The sequence below is a fragment of the Trichechus manatus genome, unplaced genomic scaffold, assembly GCF_000243295.1.
Source record: "Trichechus manatus latirostris isolate Lorelei unplaced genomic scaffold, TriManLat1.0 scaffold00002, whole genome shotgun sequence".
In the NCBI taxonomy this organism is placed as follows: Eukaryota; Metazoa; Chordata; class Mammalia; order Sirenia; family Trichechidae; genus Trichechus; species Trichechus manatus.
This window is the reverse complement of record NW_004443938.1, coordinates 5227169-5250429: the sequence shown is the minus strand read 5'-3', so window position 1 is coordinate 5250429 and position 23261 is coordinate 5227169. Positions and strand designations below refer to the sequence as shown.

Sequence of the window (23261 nt, the reverse complement as noted above, 5' to 3'; positions counted from 1 at the left end):
TATTCTGTAATAGTTCCTTGGACTCGGACAGACATGGCTGTGGCATGCTTCTCCCTTTTCCCATTCTTGCCTATTCTGTAATAGTTCCTTGGACTCGGACAGACATGGCTGTGGCATGCTTCTCCCTTTTCCCATTCTTGCCTATTCTGTAGTTCCTTGGACTCGGACAGACATGGCTGTGGCAGCATGCTTGTCCGCTTCCCACTTTTGCTTTTTTAATATATGCCAAATAAAACTTTCTTTTTGCTTTACTAAATGTTGTGATGTTTTTTCCCTACAACAATTCCTATTCTTAGTGTACCCAGAACAAGGGAAGGTAAGCCAGGATGCCGCAGGGCAGCTGGAGGGACGATCTAAGTCAGCCAGCAACACACCGCAACCTTTCCAGAAGGTGTGATTCTTGAATCAAAGTTTTCAGGACCAGAGGGAAGGCAGAAAAGGCATTCATATTAGCTGGGCCACTATGGAAACATGGAACAAAAACCAGTGTGGACTGAGTGAAGGGTGTGTATGGACAGAGAGAAAGAAATGTAGACAGGAAGGGTAGACATGAAAGGGACAACTTCCAAAGAACCACGGATGGTGGGTGGTAAGCTGAGGACTTTGAACTTGGCCCCGAAGCTCTGGGTGGCTAAAGCAGGGATTTTACCATGGGAATGATATGAGGAAATAATTTGGTGGGGGTGGGGGGTCGGGAATGGGAATTTACAGTCTTCCAACACTCCTTTTGACACCCCAGCAGAGGTGACGGCCGCACCCAGGCCACCCACGTTAAACCAGGTGGATGGATCATCCCCTCCCATCAGTCCTCCAACAAAGCCCCCCGCCACGGCTCCCACAAATCTTCCGTCTCAGGTGTTTGTTCTGTCAGCTGCCTTAAGAGAAACCCATCTGATAAAACTCATGCAACAAAGATATTAAGATCCACAAACAATCTACATGTATGTATACCTTCTAAGATATGCCAGCAGTTTTACAAGTGATTGTCAGTATTAAAAAAAAGTGTCTTAAATCAATGGTGAGCAACTTCTTTTGCATGCTGGGTAATACAAAATTATTTCTACAGATATGCACAGACTTGATTTTCTTGGCAAAATGAAGGTTTTAATCTGATTATAAAAACCCTTTCTAGTGAGCAAACTGGCTCTATTTCTCAGGCGTGAAGATAGTAATAACTTAGCATACTTGGAAAGTAGCAAGATGAAGGCAACGTTCTAAATTTTTATCATGAAATTAGGTCATGAGGCAAGTGGCAGAGATTGTTGCCCAGCCAATATCCATTCTTTTTCCTATCCAAACGGGCCACAGTTTGTTCCAGCCTTTCCCATCCAGCCCTACCTAAGTGAACGTTGATTGGTAACCTAATCATGATCATTCGGTTCTCCTATGACTGACGGGCAGATGGTGCAAATCAGGCCAGAAAGATGTGGTGCCAATTGGGCAGACGGGGTATCAAAAGATTTTCCTCTTTTGCTTTCCACATCTGTTATTGTCTGCATATGATCCCCTGAAACTGCTACCACCATCTTGAGCCCATGAGGGAAAAACTGAAAAGAATCACAGAGATTTGCATCTTTCAGCCCCTTAAATAACCAAATCTGGAATGGCAGGACTTCTAGCTGTGTAAGATAATAACATGGAGGCCTGGTGGCACAGTGGTTAAAGCGCTTGGCTGCTAACTGAAAGGCTAACACTTCAAACCCACCAGCCACTTTATGTGAAAAGATGTGCAAGTCTGCTTCCATAAAGATTACAGCCTTAGAAACCCTATGGGGCAGTTCTACTATGTCCTACAGGGTTGCTAGGAGTCGGAATCCACTCCACAGCAATGGGTTTTTTTTTCATTGTTTGTTTGTTTTTTTATTAAAGGCATATTTGGGGAGGGAAGATTTCTTTTACTTGCAGCTATAAAGCTTCCTAACTGAGAAAGGCTATTATCGAAAGGCCAGGCAAGTAGCATGTTGCCTATCACTGCCGTGTAACACGGGGTGCCTAACGACTGGATGCCATGCAGGTGTCACGCCGTGAGTACGTTCTGTGTGAACAGGTCTAGCCCACTCATCAGCAGCAGACTAATGCTTCTTGCACAATTCAAAAAGCTCCATAAAGAAATGACCAGTCACCTGCAGAATGAGAGCTACACACTTGTGATGCTTGATCGACACAAGTGTCAAATAAAGGAGCTGGGTAGCCCCAGAGGAAGACTGTCCTCTCTCCTCTCAGGCAGACATCAGGCCAGAGACGGCAGAAAGGGGCCAGGAGGCCCAATGAAAACCTGAGCAGCTCCCCTGACTTACCTAAAAATATTCCAGGGCTGTGAGAAGAGATATTACTGAGTCCATCTCAAATAATTTTCACACATAATAATTAGGAATATACATGCAGCTGTTTCTTATACATTTTAGATGAACTCTTTACATGAAAAAAGTACAAATTCCAAAATATAGAGCTTCAACCAGGATTGATCGAAGGACCCTTGGCTTTTAAAGCCCTCACCCTGAGAGCAGGTGCTAAAGTACCCCTAGACAGAATGTTTCTTTTCTGGATTGTAGGTTCTTGGTGTTTCTAATCACTCCAGGATAAATCATTCTGTTCATCATTTTTTTATTACTTCACATTCAATTGTTTCAGAAGTTTAAAACCGTCACTGTCCTGCTGTTCAGTGTTTTGTGCTCCGTGAGCCGTCCACTGATAGTTAATGTTTCATGATTCACACAGATTAGAGAGATGAATGCTTTTCCTCTTCCTGAACCTTGGTCAACCAATGTGCACTTCACCCCAAATACATTCAACGTTTTGCTTTTAATTTTAAATTGTGCCAAGATCCAAAGGAATACTTAACTTAATCCACCTGAAACTATTAAAGTCATACAGATTCTAAAAAAATTTTCAGCAAAAACTTATTCTTTGATGTTTCAAAAACATAATACAGATATACGAAAGTTTTTACTTCAGTTTCCAAAGACTGAGCAACTGCACTGAGGTATCTGCAAGTCAAGTTATCGGTTATCGGCTGCTATTTCCACCACATACTGTCAACCAAGTGTGCTGATGATGTCTGGGAAGGCAACAGGCAGCCAGGGAGACTGAAACTTCACTCCATTGACTGCTCATTCTGAGCAAGACACTACAGACTATAAACATTCATTCAAAATATACCTTATCAAATCTCCTTCAAGCCTTTCAATAACTTCACATTGCTCTGAAGATACAGTCTAAAACTCTCAAACATGTCCTAAAAGGTTCAGGATGATCCAGTCATTGCCCACTTCTCCGTCTTCCTCCAAAATGCTCCAAAACCAAGCCTTTCCTGCCTGAGTCTCCCTATCCCTGCCCCCCTCCTATTTATCTAGACAGCTCCTACACAGGCATTCAGGTCTCAGCTTCAAGTCTACTGTCTCGAGGAGTCCTTTCCCAACGAACATACCAGCTAAGATCCTCCTCTAACACTCATTACACACCTCCCTTTCCTTTCTGCACCTCTTGTAACTGACCTAAATACTTAGTTTAATTACTTGCTTACTAATTTTGTCTCCATTAGACTGTAAGCTCCATTACAGCTAAATCTATGTCTATATTAATTTTTTATTCCCCGTTCTTAGCAAATGCTAGGCACATACTAGATGTCTGATAAATTTGAGTAAAACAAATTAATTTGTAAACCCTAAAATGATGATTCTCAGCTGAGCTTCCAGACTAAGGCAGACTAGGAAGGACCCAGCGGTCTACTTCTGAAAAGAATTAGCCAGTGAAAACCTTAGGAATAGCAGCAGAGCACTATCTGATATAGTGCCGGAAGATGAGCCCCTCAGCTTGGAAGGCACTCAAAACACAACTAGGGAAAAGCTGCCTCCCCAAAGTAGAGTCGATCTTAATGACATATGGAGTCAAGCTTTCGGGACCTTCATTTGCCAATGTGACACAACTCAAAACGAGAAGAAACAGCCGCAAACATCCATTAATAATCAGAACCTGGAATATAGGAAGTATGAATCTAGGAAAACTGGAAATCGGCAGAAATGAAATGGAACGCATAAAGATCAATATGCTAGGCATTAGTGAGCTGAAATGGACTGGTATTGGTCATTTTGGATCGGACAATCATATGGTCTACTATGCTGGGAATGACAACTTGAAGAGGAATGGGTTGCATTCATCATCAAAACGAATATTTCAAGATCTATCCTGAAGTACAATGCTATCAGTGATAAGATAATATCCATACATCTACAAGGAAGATCAGTTAATACAACTATTATTCAAACTTACGCACCAAAGTTGAAAAAATTGAAGACTTTTACCAACTTCTGCAGTCTGAAATTGATCAAACATGCAATCCGGATGCACTGATACTTAACTGGTGATTGGAATGCGAAAGTTGGAAACAAAGAAGAAGGATCCGTAGTTGGAAAATATGGCCTTGGTGATGGAAATGATGCTGGAGATCGCATGATAGAATTTTGCAAGACCAATGACTTCTTCATTGCAGATACATTTTTCACCAACATAAACAGCAATGATACATATGGATCTCACCAGATAGAATACACAGGAATGAAATCAACTACATCTGTGGAAAGTCAGAATAAGGCCAGGGGCCGACTGTGGATCAGACCATCAATTACTCATAAGCAAGTTCAAGTTGAAACTGAAGAAAATTAGAATAAATCCATGAGACTCAAAGTATGACCTTGAGTATATCCCACCTGAATTTAGAGACTATCTCAAGAACAGATTTGATGCATTGAAAACTAAAGACCAAAGATCAGACAAGTTGTGAAATGACGTGAAGAAAGCAAGGGGTAATTAAAAACATAGGAGAGAAAGAAAAGACCTAAATGGATGTCAGAAGAGACTCTGAAACTTGCTCTTGAATGTCAAATAGCTAAAACAAAAGGAAAAAATGATGAAGTAAAAACAGCTAAACAGAAGATTTCAAAGGGCGGCTAGAGAAGACAAAGTAAGTATTATGATGACATGTGCAAAGACCTGGAGGTAGAAACCAAGAGGGATGAACATGCTCAGCATTTCTCAAGCTGAAAGAACTGAAGAAAAAATTCAAGCCTTGAGTTGCAATATTGAAGGATTCTACGGGGAAAATATTAAAAGACCCAGGAAGCACCAAAAGAAGGTAGAAGGAATACACAGAGTCACTACACCCAAACGAACTGGTTGACCAGCCATTTCAAGAGGTAGTATATGGTCAGGAACCGATAGTACTGAAGGAAGAAGTCGAAGCTGCACTGAAGGCATTGGCAAAGAACAAGGCTCCAGGAATTGACAGAATATCAACTGAGATGTTTCAACAAATGGATGTAGCCCTGGAAGTGCTCACTCGTCTATGCCAAGAAATGTGGATGACAGCTGTCTGGCCAACCAACTGAAGAGATCCATATTTATGCCTATTTCCAAGAAAGGTGATTTCACCAAATGCAGAAATTATCAAATAATATCATTAATATCACATGCAAGCAAAATTTTGCTGAAGATCATTCAAAAGCAGCTGCAGCAGTACATCAACAGGGAACTGCCAGAAATTCAAGCCGAATTTAGAAGAGGATGTGGAACCAGCGATATCACTGTTCATGTCAGATGGATCCTGGCTGAAAGAACAGAATACCAGAAAGATGTTTGCCTGTGTTTTATTGATTATGTTAAGGCATTCAACTGTGTGGATCATAACAAATTATGGATAACTTTGTGGAGAATGGGAATTCTGAACACTTAATTGTGTTCATGAGGAATCTCTACACGGATCAAAAGGCAATTGTTCAAACAGAACAAGGGGATACTGCATGGTTTAAAGTCAGGAAAGGTGTGTTTCAGGGTTGTATCTTTTCACCATACCTGTTCAATCTGTACGCTGAACAAATAATTTGAGACGCTGGACTATATGAAGAAGAACGGGGCATCAGGATTGGAGGAAAAGAACCATTAACAACCTGCATTATGCAGATGACACAACCTTGCTTGCTGAAAGTGAAGAGAACTTCAAGCACTTACTGACGAAGATCAAAGGCCACAGCCTTCAGTATGGATTACACCTCAACATCAAGAAAACAAAAATCCTCACATCTGGACCAGTAAGCAACATCAGGATAAACGGAGAAAAGATAGAAGTTGTCAAGGATTTCATTTTACTCGGATCCACAATCAACATCCATGGAAGCAGCAGTCAAGAAATCAAAAGATGCATGGCATTGGGCAAATCAGCTGCAAAAAACCTCTTTAAAGAGTTGAAAAGCAAAGATGTCATCTTGAGGACTAAGATGCACCTGACCCAAGGCCAGGGTATTTTCAATCGCCTCATAAGCATGGGAAAGCTGGACAATGAATAAGGAAGACTGAAGAAGAACTGATGCCTTTGAACTGTTGTGTTGAGAAAGAATATTGAATATACCATGGACTGCCAAAAGAACAAACAAATCTGTCTTGGAAGAAGTACAACCAGAATGCTCCTTAGAAGTAAGGACAGCAAGACTACATCTTACATACTTTGGACATGTTATCAGGGGGGATCAGTCCCTAGAGAAGGACATCATGCTTGATAAAGTAGAGGGTCAGGGAAAAAGAGGAAGATCTTCAAGGAGATGGACTGACACCATGGCTGCAACAATGGGCTCAAGCATAGCAACTACTGTGAGAATGGCGCAGGACCAGGCAGTGTTTCGTTCTGCTGTGCACAGGGTCTCTATGAGTCGGATGCAAGTCGACGGCACCTTACAAAAACAGCACCAAAATTGAGTTGTGTGCTCTTCTAGACCTCAGCTTGGCCACCATCTTCCTATGTTGCAATCTAAATGACAAACGTTAATGTATCACTGAGGAAAAAAAGGAAATAGCCAATGATAGGGGATTAGTGAATACAGACTACTGTATTTTTATGCAAATAACACATGCCTTCTGTTTGTCAACAGAGCCCTCCCTCCTTGACGTATTTTGTAATCATGCTATGCTAATTTTTTTAGAGTGACATGTAAAAGATAACTGGCATAGCAGCACTTATGAAAATTCCTCCGGGGGGGCATGGTGGGTAAACAAACGTAGAAGGTGCATGTTATCCGCATAAAAATATGGTAAATGTTCATTATCCCTTGCACAAAAACAAAATATTAGCCAAACACAGAAGGAACAATTGGTTTAAAATAAATAAGTTATTCAAAGTTGGGAGAGATACGCTCCATAACAAGAAAAACTCCAGATGCTTTTGTTTTTATTTTTCTTCTGTTTCTTTCTTATTAAAAAAAGCAACACATGCAAAAAGAATGTAAATACACCTATAAATCCCACAAACCCGAAAACAACCACAGTAACATAAATCTTACTAATATTTATGAGTGATGATGACCTTAAGGGGCCCTGGCTGTTTAGTGGTTAAAGTGATCAACTGCTTATTGAAATATCAGTGGTTCAAAACAACCAGCACCTCTGCGGGAGAAAAATGTGGCAGTCTGCTCCTGCAGAGATTTACGGCCTGCGAAACCCTACAGGGTCGTTATAAGTTGGAATCAACTCAACCGGGCAGTGTGTTTGGTTTGGGTTTGGATGATTATCTTGCAAAAAGGGGGTTATAGAGAGCGTTGAGCAACTAACCGTACTTCAGTGAAGCTATCAGTTAAACACCTATTTTGGATACTTACATTTTTTGCACCTTTCCCATTACAATCAATGCAGAACAGGAATAACAAGCTAAGATAAAGCGGGCATACCTGTTGCCATGGAGTCGATTCCGACTCATAACAACCCTATAGGACGGACTAGAACTGACCTCTCCAAGGGTTTCCAACGAGTGGCTAGTGGATTCGACCTGCCAACCTTTTGTACAGCAGCCAAGCTCTTACCCACTATACCAAAGTGGGAGCAAGAAGACAAAAATTTTAATACCACCTTCTATATAACTATAAAAACAAACAAAAATCCAAAACTAAAAAAAAAAAAAAAAGGAGTAGCTGTGCATATTCATTTTAACCAAAGTGCTATTTGAACCAAATTGTCATGTTATCTAACTGGCCTACTGCTTGCTATCAGATTGAATCTCCTAGAATTTCTTCACCAAACCCTCCCCTCCTCAGGCTCCCCATGAGTATGCTATGGTGGGCCTGCAGCCTTGCCTCCAGCCAACACAAGCACCACGTTCAGTCTCCACCTGCCCCAGCACCTACAGCAGTGGTTCTCAAACTCAGCATGCACTAGACTGCCCAGGAGGGCTAGGGAAACACAGATGGCTGGGCCCTATCCCAAGAGGTTCCGATTTTGTTAAGTTTGGGGTGAGACCCAACCCATGGTATTTCTACCTAGTTTCCAAGTGTGATGGTTAATGTTACGTATCAACTTGGCTAGGCTATAATTCCCAATGGTTTGGCAGAAACTCAGTAATCACCTTCCATTTTGTGATCTGATGTGAGCAGCCAATTAGCTGGAAGAGGAGTTCCCTTGGGAGGTGTGGCCTGCCTCCAGCACATAAATGGATATTCTGGCAAAGCTCACTCTCTCTCATCCCTGCTATCTTCTCGGCATCTGACCTCCGTTCTTGGGAGGTAAACCGGCAGAGGCCTCCAGCCCATCACTTGACCTGCAGGTTTGGCGCTTGTCAGCCCCTACAACCATGTCAGCCAGCAGTTGTCTTCAGCCTGCCTTCTGACCCACGGATTTGGGACTTGTCAGTCCCCACAACTGCATAAGCCATTTCTTCATAATTGCATGAGCCATTACCTTAAATTTCTCCCTCTCTCTTTCTCTCTGTGTGTGTGTGTGTGTGTGTGTGTGTGTGTGTGTGTGTGTGTATATGCAGTGTATATATATATATATATATGCTTCACTGTTTTCGCTCCTCTAGAGAGCCCAGATTAAGAAAGCAAGTAACAATCATGTTGTTGGCCTGGGGATCACACTTTGAGAAACAGTGGTGTAGCTCAAGACTCAACTCCTACAAAAACCCTTCTCCATGGTGGAACCTCTAAATGAACTCAATTCTCAAAAAAGACTTGTGGTCTTTGGAATGCATACCACACCATCTGACACCGGATGACATACCTTTAATCACTGTTCTCTAATAGTGTCATACCTTCTTTTCACCTCAAGGGCAGTGAGCACATGAAATGTTACGTCTGTGACTTAAAAAGAGCCTAGTACACAGCAGAGAAGAGAGCAGAAACTTAATATAGAAGCCTAGCCTGACTAGCTAAAAGTAAGCAAGGTAGATTTCAAAATCTCAAGCAAATTTAATTTTATTAGAAATTCCTACTCACTAGATATCATGCTAGATGTTTTCAAATACATTGGTACGCAGTCACCAAACACTGAAAGTATCTTATTCTTTTACGGGACTATGTGGTTATCGTCTGTCTTTCCCTATAAGAAAGCAACTTTCTTGAGGGGAGCAAGCTTATTTGCCTTATTCTCTAGTTACACATAAATAGTAGGTACTCAAAAAAACCAAACCCAAACCTGTTGTCATTGAGTCGATGCCGACCCATAACGTACGTATTCAATAAATATTTGTTAACTGGTATACTGAATGACTAGCCAAAAAAAACTAGTAGTACCTGGTCATATTCCAGGTACAACTAGCTACCCAGGTGGAATTTCTAGAAGTGATCATCCAACCTTTGGTCAAAAAATTCAGATAACTGTTAAATCTTCATGAAATTTTGTAAGGGATATATTTTTTTTTTTTCTTTAAAGAAACAACTGAGAAATGGTTATGTTACCTATCTCTCATAAGTTTTAAATTTATTTTTAAAAACTGTGTTATGTGAAACAAAATTTTAAATACTGAAAGGTATTCTCTATCTTTTTACAATAATTTTATTGTGGTAAATACATATAACAAAAATTTTGCGGTTTTAACGTCTTTTTAGTGTACAAGTCAGTGATAATAAAAACCATCTCCACTATCCATTTCCAAAAGTTTTTCATCACCTCAAAAAGAAATTAATTTATTTTAAACCAATTATGCCTTTTGTGTTTGTTTGGCTAATACTTTGTTTTTGTGCAAGGGATAATGAACCTTTGGTCTACCTTTATTAATCCCCTATCATTGGCTATTTATGTTTTTACAATGATCCACTACTCTGAAGCAATAACTCCCCATTCTCCCATTCCATCAGCCCCTGGTAACCACTAATCAATTTTTGTCTTTATGCACTTACCTATTCTAAATATTTCATATTAATGATATTATACAATATTTGTCCTTTCGTGTCTGTCTTATTTTAATTAGCATGTTTTCAAAGTTCATCCATGTCACAGCACATATCAGAACATCATTCACCTTTATGGGTGAATAATGTTCTATGGTATTAACATGTATATACCACATCTTGTTTATTCATTCATCTGTTGAGGGGCACTTAGGTTGTTTCCACGTTTTGGTTACTGTGAATAACGTGGCAGTGAACACAGGTGCCCAAGTATCTGAGTACCTGCTTTCAAGTTTCTTGGGTATATACCTAGCAGTGGAATTGCTGAGTCATATGGTAATTCTACGTTTAATTTTTTGAGGAATTACCAAACTGTTTTCCATAGCAGCCTCAGCATTTTACATTCCCACCAGCAATGAATGAGGGTCCCAATTTCTCCATATCCTCATCAACACTTGTTATTTAGTGTTTTCTGATAATTGCCATCCTAGTGGGGATGAGGTAAGTATACCACTGTGGATTCGATCTGCACTTCCCTGATGACTAACGACTTTGAGTATTTTTTCATGGGCTTATTGGCCATTTGTATATCTTCTTTGGAGAAATGTCTATTCAAGTCCTTTGCCCATATTTAATTGCTTGTTTGTCTTTTTATTGCAGAGTTGTAGAGGTTCCTTATCCAGTATGGATATTAAATCCTTATCACATATAAGTTCCCAAACATGTTCTGTCATTCTCTAGGTTGTTTCTTCACTATTTTGAAAAGGTCCTTTGATGCACAAAAGTTTTTTAACTTTTTTTTTTAGTTTCTCATACAAATTTTATACACACACACTGCTGTGTGACCCTAGTTGCTCTCCCCATACTGTGACAGCACACTCCTCCTTTCCACCCGATTTCCCGTGTCCATTCAACCAGCTCCTGACCCTCTCTGCCTTCTCATCTCACCTCCAGACAGGAGCTTCTCATTTAGTCTCATGTATCTACTTGAGCTAAGAAGCTCACTCTTCACGAGTATCGTTTTATGTCCCAAAATCCAGTCTAATCTTTGTCTGAAGAGCTGGCTTCGGGAATGGTTCTAGTGCTGCACTGACAGACGGTCCGGGGGCCATGTTTTCTGGGGATCCTCCAGTCTCAGCCAGACCATTAAGTCTGGTCTTCTTACTAGAATTTGAGTTCTGCACCCCACCTTTCTCCTGCTCCATCCGGTACTCTCTGTCGTGTTCCCTGTCAGGGCGGTCATTGGTGGTACCCAGGCACCATCTAGTTCTTCTGGTCTCAGGCTGATGATGTCTCTGGTTTATGTGGCCCTTTTGTCTCTTGGGCTAGTATTTTCCTTGTGTCTTTGGTGTTCTTCATTCTCCTTTGCTTCAGGTGGGTTGGGACCAATTGATGCATCTTAGATGGCCACTCTAGCTTTTAAGACCCCAGACACCACTTACTAAAGTGGGATGCAGAACATTTTTTTAATAAACTTTGTTATGCCAATTGACCAAGATGTCCCCTGAAACCATGGTCCCCAGATCCCTGCCCGTTACTGTGTCCCTCAAAGTGTTTGGTTGTATTCAGGAAACTTCTTAGCTTTTCATTTAGACCAGTTGTGCTGACTTTCCCTGTAGTGTGTGTTGTCCTTCCCTTCACCTAAGATAATTCTTGTCTACTACCTAGTTAGTGAATACCCCCTCCCTCCCTCCCAACCCTCGTAATCATCAAAGAATGTTTTCTTCTGTGTTTAAACCTTGAGTTCTTATAATAGTGGTCTTATACAATATTTGTCCTTTTGTGACTGATTTCACTCAGCATAATGCCTTCCAGATTCATCCATGTTATGAGATGTTTCACGGATTCATCATTATTCTTTATCACTGCATAGTATTCCATCGTGTGAATATACCATGTGTTTATCCATTTGTCCATTGATGGGCACCTAAGTTGTTTCCATCTTTTTGCTATTGTGATGCACAAAAGTTTTTTAATTTGATGAAGCCCAATGTATCTATTTTTTTCTTTTGTTCTTCATGTTTTTGGTCTCCTATCTAACAATCCTCTGTCAAAAACAAAGTCTTGAAGGTTTACCCTTAAGTTTTCTTATGAGAGTTTTATGGGTTTAGTTTTTATATTTAGGTCACTGATCTATTTTGAGTTAATTTTTGTATATGATGGAAGGTATGGGCCCAACTTCACTCTTTTGCATGTAGACATCCAGTTGTCCCAACTCTATATGTAGAAAAGATTATTCTTTCTCCAATGAATGGCACTCTTGTTGAAAATCAATTGGCCATAAACATATGGCTTTATTTCTAGACTCAAAATTCTATTGCATTGGTCTATATGTCTATCCTTATACCAGTACCACAACTGTTTTGATTACTGTGGCTTTATAGTATGTTTTGAAATCAGGACATGTGAGACCTCCTACTTTGTACTTCTTTTTTCAAGATTACTTTTGGCTATTGGAGGACCCTTGCAATTCCATATGAATTTGAGGATCAGCTTTTCCATTTCTGTAAGGAAGGCTATTGGAATTTTGATAGAGATTGCACTGGATCTATAGATCTCTTTAGGTAGTACTGACATCTTAACAATATTAAATCTTCCATTTCATGAACACGAGATGTCTTCCCATTTATTTCCATCTTCTTTAACTTCTTTTGGCTATGTTTTATAGTTTCCAGTGTACAAGTCTTTCACCTCCCTAGTTAAATTTATTCCTAGGTACTTCATTCTTTTAGATATTATCGTAAGTGGAACTGTTTTCATAATTTCCTTTTCAGACTGTACATTTCTATCTTTTTCTATAAATGTACAATTGTTGTTGTTAGGTGTTATTGAGTCAATTCCGACTCATAGTGACCCTATGTACAACAGAATGAAACACTGCCTGGTCCTGTAATGTACAATTAGCAAATAGAAATTTTTACAAAAAGAAAAACCAATGAAAACAAAGTTTTTTTTAATTAAATTCCATAAGTCATAACATTTTCATTAGTTAGAATCTCTCCTAACCAGATTTTTACTTAAAATGTATAATAATGACTTTGACTGCATGAATAGCTACCACTGATAATAAAATTACAAATATTATAAAATACCGCTTCAGAAATCAATCTAATCTGTATCAAAGCTGTAATATTTATTTGAATTAGTTTTATAATTACTACCAATATTTTTGATTATTTTATTTAATCTTTAAAATTATCACAATCCCAATCAACTTTGTTGAACTGCTACGGAGGCTTAGTTCACTAACTAGCCAAACACTCTCAAAAACAATAAATTAAAGATATACCTTTATGGTAATATGAACATATAATAACAGAACCAATGAAATATATCAGATAACTCTTTGCAGATAAATTAATATGAACTCCATCCTTGTAGTTACCAGATGGTGGACTCATGTTTATTTATAATTCAGATCAAGGCATTCAACACATTTTCTGGTTTTCTTTTAAAAAAAAGTATATATTGTATGTAATTTCAATATCTGAGATGAAGAAATTTCAAGGAAAAGGAAAAAACAAAAAAGTGCCCCAAATAAGTTCTAATCCAACCATTTCAAGGATGTGTTGCTTTTTCTTACTCATGATATGTACTAATTGTTAACACATCATTTATCAGTGTCTTACTTACTGAAACCTTCCAACATCACATGCTTCAGCAAAGTAATGCATGCTCCATTAATTTAATACCCACTGCATTATATATACTAACATAGAAACCATCTGCCCGATAGGGTTTACAAGGAGCAGCTGGTGGAATTGAACTGCCAACCTTTTGGTTAGCAGGCAAGCTCTTAACCACTAAGCCACCAGGGCTCCTAAATATGTAACAGATGATTTCTATACTGTTATATATTAAACTGCACAAAAATGCCATTTGATCTACATTTTAGATTATTACATAGTAGTTTCAGGGGCATAATTTAAATTTTAGTTATTCTAAGTATGAAATATCTAATAGGTTTATTTGAATGAAAATCAAATTCCATTTCTAGAATCATACAAAGGAGGAAAAACATGTAGTAACTCAAATCTTTGAGCAAAATAGGAAACTATTCCTTTATTTTTGTTGTTGTTGAAAAAAATATTTAAGGCATCTGACAGTATCAATACTTTCATTATTAACTATTTAAAGTTTATAGGTATATTGATAGTGATATGGTTTGCTAGTGGCTACTTTAGACATAGAAATATAATAATAATAAAAATTACCGGTCATAAAAGATGGCATTGCTATTCATAGTTTTCAAATGATTTGGGTTCAATCAACTACCCTTATGAGAACCAAATAGCTTCCTTCAGGAAATATGTATTACAGTTATTTTTTTTTTTTTTAATTAACCCCTATATTTTATATATTATTTTAATACAAAGGGATACCAAGCACAGTCATGCTGGCTTCCAACATTCTCAGTTCTTCCTGCACCCTTTCCAATATCACCAACATTGTTAACTAATAATTGTTTATATTAGAAGCTTCTAGTTATTATTATGATAGTCATAGTAATTATTATGACAGTCATAATAATTATTTTGATAGCCATAATATTTACTATGATAGTCATAATATCATGATAGTCATAACATTTATTATGATAGTTGTAATAATTCATGATTCTTTCTCCACATAACTGAACTATCGGAATGGCGTTGGGGTGTGAACACGTGTTCTCTGCTAGAATGCTCTGACAAGAAATGTAAAAGGCTGAGCCTTCATTATGTACTAATATTTCATAGTTAGAAATTTTATATTCATATTTTGTTATTCGTATAGATGTTCAGTAATCTGACTCTTGGAGGGTACCAATTAGGCCTGTGAAATTTACTTTGCATAAAAATTAGAATAAAAATACAACATTTAGTGAAACACTTTATGAGCTAGATAATTTTCTTTCTTTCCTAAGATTTTATCAAATAAAAGGACGGTTATTTGATGAAACTCTGCTTAGAAGTTGTAGTCTTCTCTAAGGGGTTATGGGGCCTTAACGCTTTCTGAGGCAATTTTTATATCTTCCCTAAGTAAGTGAAACAGGTTACAAAGAAAATAAATGCAATCTCCAATTTCCAAACATCATTTGAAAACTGGTTATTTGTAATTTAGGATCAGAGGTCAACCTTCAAAAGGCAATTTATCTCTCAACTACAGACAGAATTTTATGATTTGAAAAGAAATATGGGGTGAAAGCAATGAAAATAGCACTAAAAAAACTGAAATTCAATCTTTGAAGACATCTCATGGTCCACTATCCCCAAAACTCCCTCTCTCTGTCAACACAACACAGACAATGATTCATTATAATCCTCTTCTCCCCACAAGACCACCCTGACTTGGAAACTGTGAGTTTAGACTGTGCTTAACTCTACTGTCAGACTAATCAGAAGAAAGTAGTTACCTACAAATCTTTTCTCCTGTTAGTTAGACTGTGAACTCCTTAAAATGTAATAATCCCAGGACCTAAACAGTGCTTAGCCTATACTTTGGTGACTAAATGAAAGCACAAGCCACCTTGAGGAATTTAAAAACATATATTATAGAATCCCTTACCTCAAGAAGCTTTTAAACGAGTATGGGGAGATAAGCTAATCATAAAATTAACTCTGGTGTCAGGGATACTATGACAACCGCGGGCTGTCACGGGTGTCATAACAGTTCACTTGGACGTCTGGAGTCTAGTCCTACCTAATTTATTACCTCATTCATTCAAAAATATTTACAGAGCCCCTAGTACTTCTCAGGTGCGTTTTTGGGTGAGGGATACAGAAAATAATTACAATACACAGGGTCCGTGCCCTCAAGTCGCTTACAGTCACTGGGCTGCAATGATCCTTTAGCCTTCCCCAGACTCAGTTTCTCCGTCTGCAAAATAAATTTAACTACACCTAATCATAGCCAATTGCAACCAGATGTGAATATGAGAAGTGTCCTAGAAATTCAAAATGCTATGCAATCACACATTATTGATGCATTATTACTGGAGTTTAACTGAAATAGGCCACTCACTTTCCTGATTTTAAGCTTTTTGCCTATAAGCAACCAGCAGAGAGGAAGTGCTCTATAGAATACTGATTGAATGAGGGAAAACTAGTTTTTTGACAGCAGAAAATCTCTCATTAAAAAGCATTTGTAAGCAGTGGCCATTCAAGGTACAACAATTGGTCTCTATTTGCCTGAAGCAACAGAGGAAGAAGGGAAGTCAGGAACAGGATGAGGAAATGAATGTGTGGCTAATGGCCTCCATGAACCACAGCCTCCTTTGCCATGAGACCAGAAGAACTGGATGGCCCCCAGCTACCATGACTGAACATTTTGATCAAAGATTCAATAAAAGAATCCTGATCAAAAGGGCGAAAATGGAGAATAGGATTTCAAATTCTCATGGACTCTAGACTTTCTGGCCATGGATGCTGGATGAGCCCCAAAAACTATTCCCCTGAGACAACCTTCAAGCCTTCAACCTCAAACCAAAACTATCCCCTGAAGTCTTCTTAAAACCAAACAGTAGTCTAACTAGTAAAGAATGTCGGCCTTCAGCAGTGTGCTCTTTTTAAGATCTATCTGTATGGGATCAAATTGACAACAGCAACTGAGAAGATTAAATAGGAATCTTAGAGGGCAGTGAGTTGATGTTAATGAGGAAGGGATACCTTGGAAAGGAGGGTGAGAATGGTTGCACAACTCAAAGAATGTAATCAATGTCACTGAATTGTACATGTATAATCTGTTGAATTAGTTAGTGTATGTTTTGCTGTGTACATTTTCAACAACAAAAATAAATTATTAAAAAAGAGCACTTGCATGCAGTAAGAAAGCTAACCATTTTAAAAGTAATAGTTTTGTGATTTAAATAATCCCCCCTTTATTCATTTTTATAAATCTGAATTTTCATACATCATCTTTCTTTCAGCAGAATATACCTTTACATGATTTGCTGTTCCCATACTGTGGATCATTTCCATATAAGGCTAGTTTATCAGTGGTTACAAAATAAAAATAAAATATTTATTGAGTACCTATAGGATGTGTTGTGCAAATTATTTATTCCACCAGTTTTCCTTCCTTCATTTTCTTTTTCCAAATTCCATGAATTGAAATAATTTGGGTAGGCTTGTTTCATTTTCAAAATACTATTCCCTAATACCTTTTATCTGCCACAGTTTCTGCTCCTGGGTCCACTCGTGGAAATGGAAACACTCCCTCAAAATACTCTCCAGGATTTTTTTTTCCTCAAGAAGTTTTCAGGGAAGGGATTTGGATGGAGAACACGGGACAGTTGAGGAGAATGTGAAATTAAAAATATACGTGAAAAAAACAAAAAGAAAAAAGGAAGGGAAGGAGGGAGGGAGGGAAGTGGGAAGGGAGGGAGGGAAGGAGGAAGAGAGGGAGGGAGAGAGGGAAGAAGGAAGGAAGGAAGGAAGGAGAAAAGACAAGAAAAGAAATGCTTCAACTGACCACCACACTTAATCTATAACTTTATAAATAAAATACGTCAAAAGATATGCAACTGATTTTCTGTATTTTCAAAGAAGACTGCGCAGTGTTTTCTCATGGCATCCACACCAGGTTAGTGCTAAGCTCCGGTTTTTATATCATCTTCAAGGTCCATGCTACAGAATTTCACTGAACATAGACTGGTATATAACGAGATATATTCTTTCCATAAACTCCCTTGGAAGAGGAGGGAAAGAGGGTCTTACCAAACCACCTAGCAGAATTCAGGGTTCCTTTTGATACCTGTTTACTTCAGACTGCAGGCATCCCCCATTTTCCGTGACTGCACCCTGCCGTGTGGTTACCTACATGCCTGGAACCAGTGGGTGGAAAACCCAAGCCCGCGCCTCATTCAGTGTCTTCGCATTCGCATCTCGTCAGGCTCCAGCCCTCTACAGGGCCAACGTCAAAAACATCTCCTGACAAGGACAACAGTATTTTCCAGCATAACAAGTATTGTGTCAATTACACACTGCTTTCCTTAAAAATCGTTTAACTCTTCAGTGTGTGTATTAAGCAGTTTAAAATACTATCTGATTAACTAGTATGACACAGAGATTTGGGAGATGTGGCATGGCACGTGTAAATATTCCAAAAATTCAAGTGCTACCTTGCAGTGTAACAACAAAACAGTATGAATAATTTTCACTTTCTGAGACTTCTATCCAATTTAATATCTTGCAGATATCATATTTCTTATACTATATACTCTGCTTCATTATGCAGCAGTTTGATATTTGCATCTTTATGATATACCTTGAGTAAGATACAGCCACACTTTTTAAAATGTTGAACACCTCAAACTGTTTTCAAACGTTTGACACGTGTTAATACGTAATACAGTAAAACCTATGAAAGCCAGAACCTGTGTGAGGCAGAAACCTGTCAGAGAAGGAGAACTCAAATATTTCCCACTAAAATGAGCAACAGAAAAGTGGTAAGACTGTACCTTGTCAAAGGCGGAAAACTTACCAGACCTGGAGGAGCAAGGCTGTCATGGGTTTCACCGTGCATGCTATGCCAAGCTTTGCTCTTGACATTAAGTCATAGGATTATTTTGAGAAGAACACGCCTGGAGGATTTTCTCCTTCCCTCTCTCCCTCTCAGTTCACTCATGAATGGACACACACACACAGACACACAAACACACACATACTCATATACATGTACTTTAAAAACTATTTGATGTTTCAGTGTTCAAGACCTCTTTAAAAGATGTTTACCTCTTTTTTATTATAGAAATTATGTAAGAAAATTACAGAAACTTTAAAAATTAGAGTGAAGAAAATCACCTCTATCACTAGCAACAAAGCATTTTAATAATGATCATGCTTGTACTTTTTAGTATCTTTATTACACTAAACAAATTTTCCCAGAGATAGTATACATTTTTTATATTTAGAAGAATAAAAAGTTCTTTATGTAGTTTCAATCATATACATGCAAAATTAATTGTCTCTGTAAATACAGTATTCACAGAAATACAAAGTCATATCTGGCCAAATATAAATCCACTGAAAAACAAAATTAGAACTATACCAAAATATTAACATAAAATATATTCAATTTTGGGGGAAATTTATTGAACTCCACAACCCCTCTGAGTCTACATTTCTTTCTTCAGAGCTATAACTGCTTCTTAAGCTGTCGTTGTGTTAAAAAGAAAATGCCTTTTAGGGAGTAAAAGAACAACAAGCAAAGGAAGCTTCCCTGTAGAAAGTTACTTTGCAAAGAAAAAAAAACTAAAGGTCTGACTGAAATATAACCAAAACCCAAACCAAGCCTGCTGCCTTCGAGTCGATTCAGACTCATAGCAACCCTACAGGACAGAGTAGAACAGCCCCATAGGGTTTCCAAGGCTGTAATCTTTACAGAAGCAGACTGCCACAGCTTTCTCCTGTGGCGTGGCTGGTGGGTTCTAACCACTGACCTTTCAGTTAGCAGCTGAGCACTTCACCAAGTGTACCACCAGGGCTCCGTGACTGAAATATAAGGATTCAAAAAACGAAAACTGTGTCTCTCCATGAATTCTTTCTCTCATTTCTCTACAGTTTCAATTCCAAAGGTATTCTGTTCCACTACTGTAAGCTCTAACAGTTGTGAATGTCCTTTGAGAGTTCGTGACTGTCAACAAGAAGTCCAGCACGAAGTCAACACTTCTCTCCCTGCCATGCTCATATAAAAATTATTTTAAGATTTTTTAAAAATGTACTGTAATAATATAACTATCTCTTCGAAATATATACAAAGAAAGTATTTTTATAACCATTAAAAATGTTAAATAAAATCAAGTCAAATATTGACATCTCCCTTTTTCAATGTGTTCATGTCCAAACCCACTGAATTTTCAGGAATTATTTGCCAAGTTTTTTTTTTTTTTTTAAGTCAAGGACTATTCTTTTGTATTTATTTAACCTCATTCTAAATGTATCATATTAAACAGAATAAAACTCTGACAAAATCAAAATGTCATTTTGTATAGAATTTGTCTACTTTATACTTTACTTTTTAGCATGCATTACATGTATTTTATTCTGCCACAATAAACTAGAAAAATGCTGGTTTAAACACTCCATACTCAGTCTGAAGGAAATCTTACCTTCTGGTTTGTTGTTCTTCCTCTTCAGCCATTTTTCTACCGTCTCTGCACTAACACTTTCAGATACAAATTCATCCAGTACCTGGGGGTGAAGAGAAAGGTATGCCTTCACTTTTTCATCTGTCAAACCTGTAAGAGAGTCAGAAAGAATGAGATTTACCTATATGGCATCTGCATATACACGAAAGACATCATACAAATGATGACGTTATGACAAGAGCAGATTTAAAATGCTAAACATAAAAAGAATATACATTTAGAACTTCGGGAATTTTAAACAATGAATGTTACATTATGTTATACAGCTGTTTTCCAAAAGTAAATCTCAGTGTTATATTAGAACAAATGCTGTGTTCCTGTGCCTTGCAGTTAAGTCTTACACAGTACTTAGATTTTTATTTGGAATAGTTACCACAGATTTAATACTCAAAGCAAGTGAAACACTAGTAATGGTAGAACTCAGGAGAATCTGGACTTAGTACAGTACAGGTGCTAAAAAAGAACACAGGAATAAATACATTCTTATCTTTACTTAGTACAACACAAATTCTCCTTTTCTCAGAGGCATGAAACCCAAGGCTACAACTAATGTGCACCTCAGAATAGTTCTGACATTTGTTCACTGATCTTCTATGTCTGTACTCAGCTTCACTGAAACAGCTTTCACAGTCTAATAATAGATGTTGAATACACACAGGATTGTTAAAGTACGTTTACATGTTTTCACATGAACAAATAAAATTATATGATTTCAAATTGATCCTTCATATTGGTATGCTATGAAGCTAAACAACTCCAAGTCAAAACAAGCTGCAAGTAAGTACTACTCGGTGATGATGATTATTCACCACAGCTATGAAGACTGTATTCTCTCTGTGAATGTTTCAGCAAAACTACCCTCCTTGGGGTTGCAGCCGTACATCAACAAGGAACTGTCAGAAATTCAAGCTGGATTCAGAGGAGGACATGGAATGAGGGATATCACTGCTGATGTCAGATGGATCCTGGCTGAAAGCAGACAATACCAGAAAGATGTTTACCTGTGTTTTATAGACTATACAAAAGGCATTTGACTGTATGGCTCATAACAAATTATTGGTAACATTGTAAAGAACAGGAATTCCAGAACACTTAAATGTGCTCATGAGGAACCAGTACATAGACCAAGTGGCAGTCGTTTGAACAGAACAAGGGATATTACGTGGTTTAAAGTCAAGAAAGGTGTGTGTCAGGGTTGTATCCTTTCATGATACTTATTCAATCTGTATGCTGAGCAAATAATCCGAGAAGGTGGACTGTATGAAGAAGAACCCAGCGTCAGGATTGGAGGAAGACTCATTAACAATCTGTGATATGCAGAAGACACAATCTTGCTTCCTGAAAGCCAAGAGGCCTTTAAGACTTACTGATGAAGATCAAAGACCACAGCCTTCAGTATGGATTACACCTCAACATAAAGAAAACAAAAATCCTCACAACTGGACCAATGAGCAACATATGATAAACGAAGAAGACTGACATTGTCAAGTGTTTCATTTTACGTGGATCCACAATTAATGCTCGTGGAAGCAGCAATTAAGAAATCAAAGGATGTACTGCACTGGGCAAATGTGCTGCAAAGACCTCTTTAAAGTGTTAAAAAGCAAAGATGTCACTTTGAGGACTAAGGTGCGCCTGACCCAAGCCATGGTGTTTTCAATCACCTCATATGCATGCGAAAGCTGGATGATGAATAAAGAAGACAGAAGAACTGACACCTTTGAATTGTGATGTTGGTGAAGAATATTGAGTATCATGGAAAAATGAACAAATCTGTCTTGGAAGAAGTACAGCCAGAATGCACATTAAAAGGGAGGATGACGAGACATCATCTCACACACTTTGGACATGTAATTAGGAGAGACCAGACCCTGGAGAAGGACATCATGCTTGGTAAAGTAGAGGGTCAATGAAAAAGAAGAAGACCCTCAATAAGCTGGATTGACACAGTGGCTGCAACAATGGGCTCAAACATAGCAACAATTGTGAGGATGGCACAGGGCTGGGCAGTGTTTCCTTCTATTGTACACAGGGTCCCTATGAGCCAGAACTGACTTGATGGCACCTAACAACAACAACAACCCCCTTGGGGCGGCTAGGTGACGAAAGCATCAGAATAATGGACTTCAAGACACAGAAAAGAAGGAAGCATATCTTGCATATTCCAGGGAGTGGAATATGTTTTCACAAACAGACAGAGCACAGAATTCCTAAGTGTTAATTAAATCTGCTAGGAACTGAAGCCATAACTAACTGTTCTGATTCTAAAACATAGCGGCATAACTGAGAAGGCAAAAGATTTCTTTCAATGGGTCAGCACTTAAACAGTCAATTTAAACAGATACATAATATAGTTGTATTCGAGAAAAGAAAAAGTGGAGAAGAGCCCCAATGGTGTAAAATTCAATTTGAGAAATTCTTCACAGGTCTACAGATGAGAGGCTCATGAAAGTAGGAGAGCTCTCCTGACAGGACGAGTTATAATTCCCAGATACGAAAGGCGCAGGATGTTGAAGTAAGTTGCTAGCATGCTTCACCTCCAAGAAGACACAAATTCAAATTTCTTACTCTCTGATTATGTCCTCCATGCTTGTGCATATTCAACACTTGATTCCTCCATAAAACTCCCTTCCATCACTTCCATGACACACCACCACAGTTAACTCTTTTCCTAACTTTCTAACTGTTCTCCTGTTTTCTCTTCAACAATTCATGATGATGACATCACCCAAATCTGAATTAGCAATCTTTGCATATTTTTGATCTCCAGTCTGGTTGCAGTGATCAGACCTGTCATGGTTTGAATTATGTCCCCAAACAATGTTTGTATCAGTTTGGTTGGGCCATGATTCCCGGTACTATGTGATTTTCCTATATGTTGTAAATCCTGCCCCTATGATGTTAATGAGGGAGGATGGGTGGCAGTTGTGTTAGTAAGGCAGGACCTGATCTACAAGACTGGATTGTGTCCTGAGGCAATCTCTTGAGAT

At 38.3% G+C, this 23261-nt stretch overlaps 1 protein-coding gene across 1 annotated transcript in view; it reads right to left on the bottom strand.

The window, feature by feature from the left end:
• The window catches only part of PDE10A (phosphodiesterase 10A), a gene marked incomplete at its 3' end in the record, with an annotated part of 329742 nt that overhangs the window by 187620 nt on the left and 118861 nt on the right, over positions 1-23261 (bottom strand). Inside the window, exon 2 of the mRNA XM_023728251.1 lies at positions 20233-20361. Coding sequence (XP_023584019.1) covers positions 20233-20361 — 129 coding nt within the window. The remainder of the gene's footprint in view (positions 1-20232; positions 20362-23261) is intronic.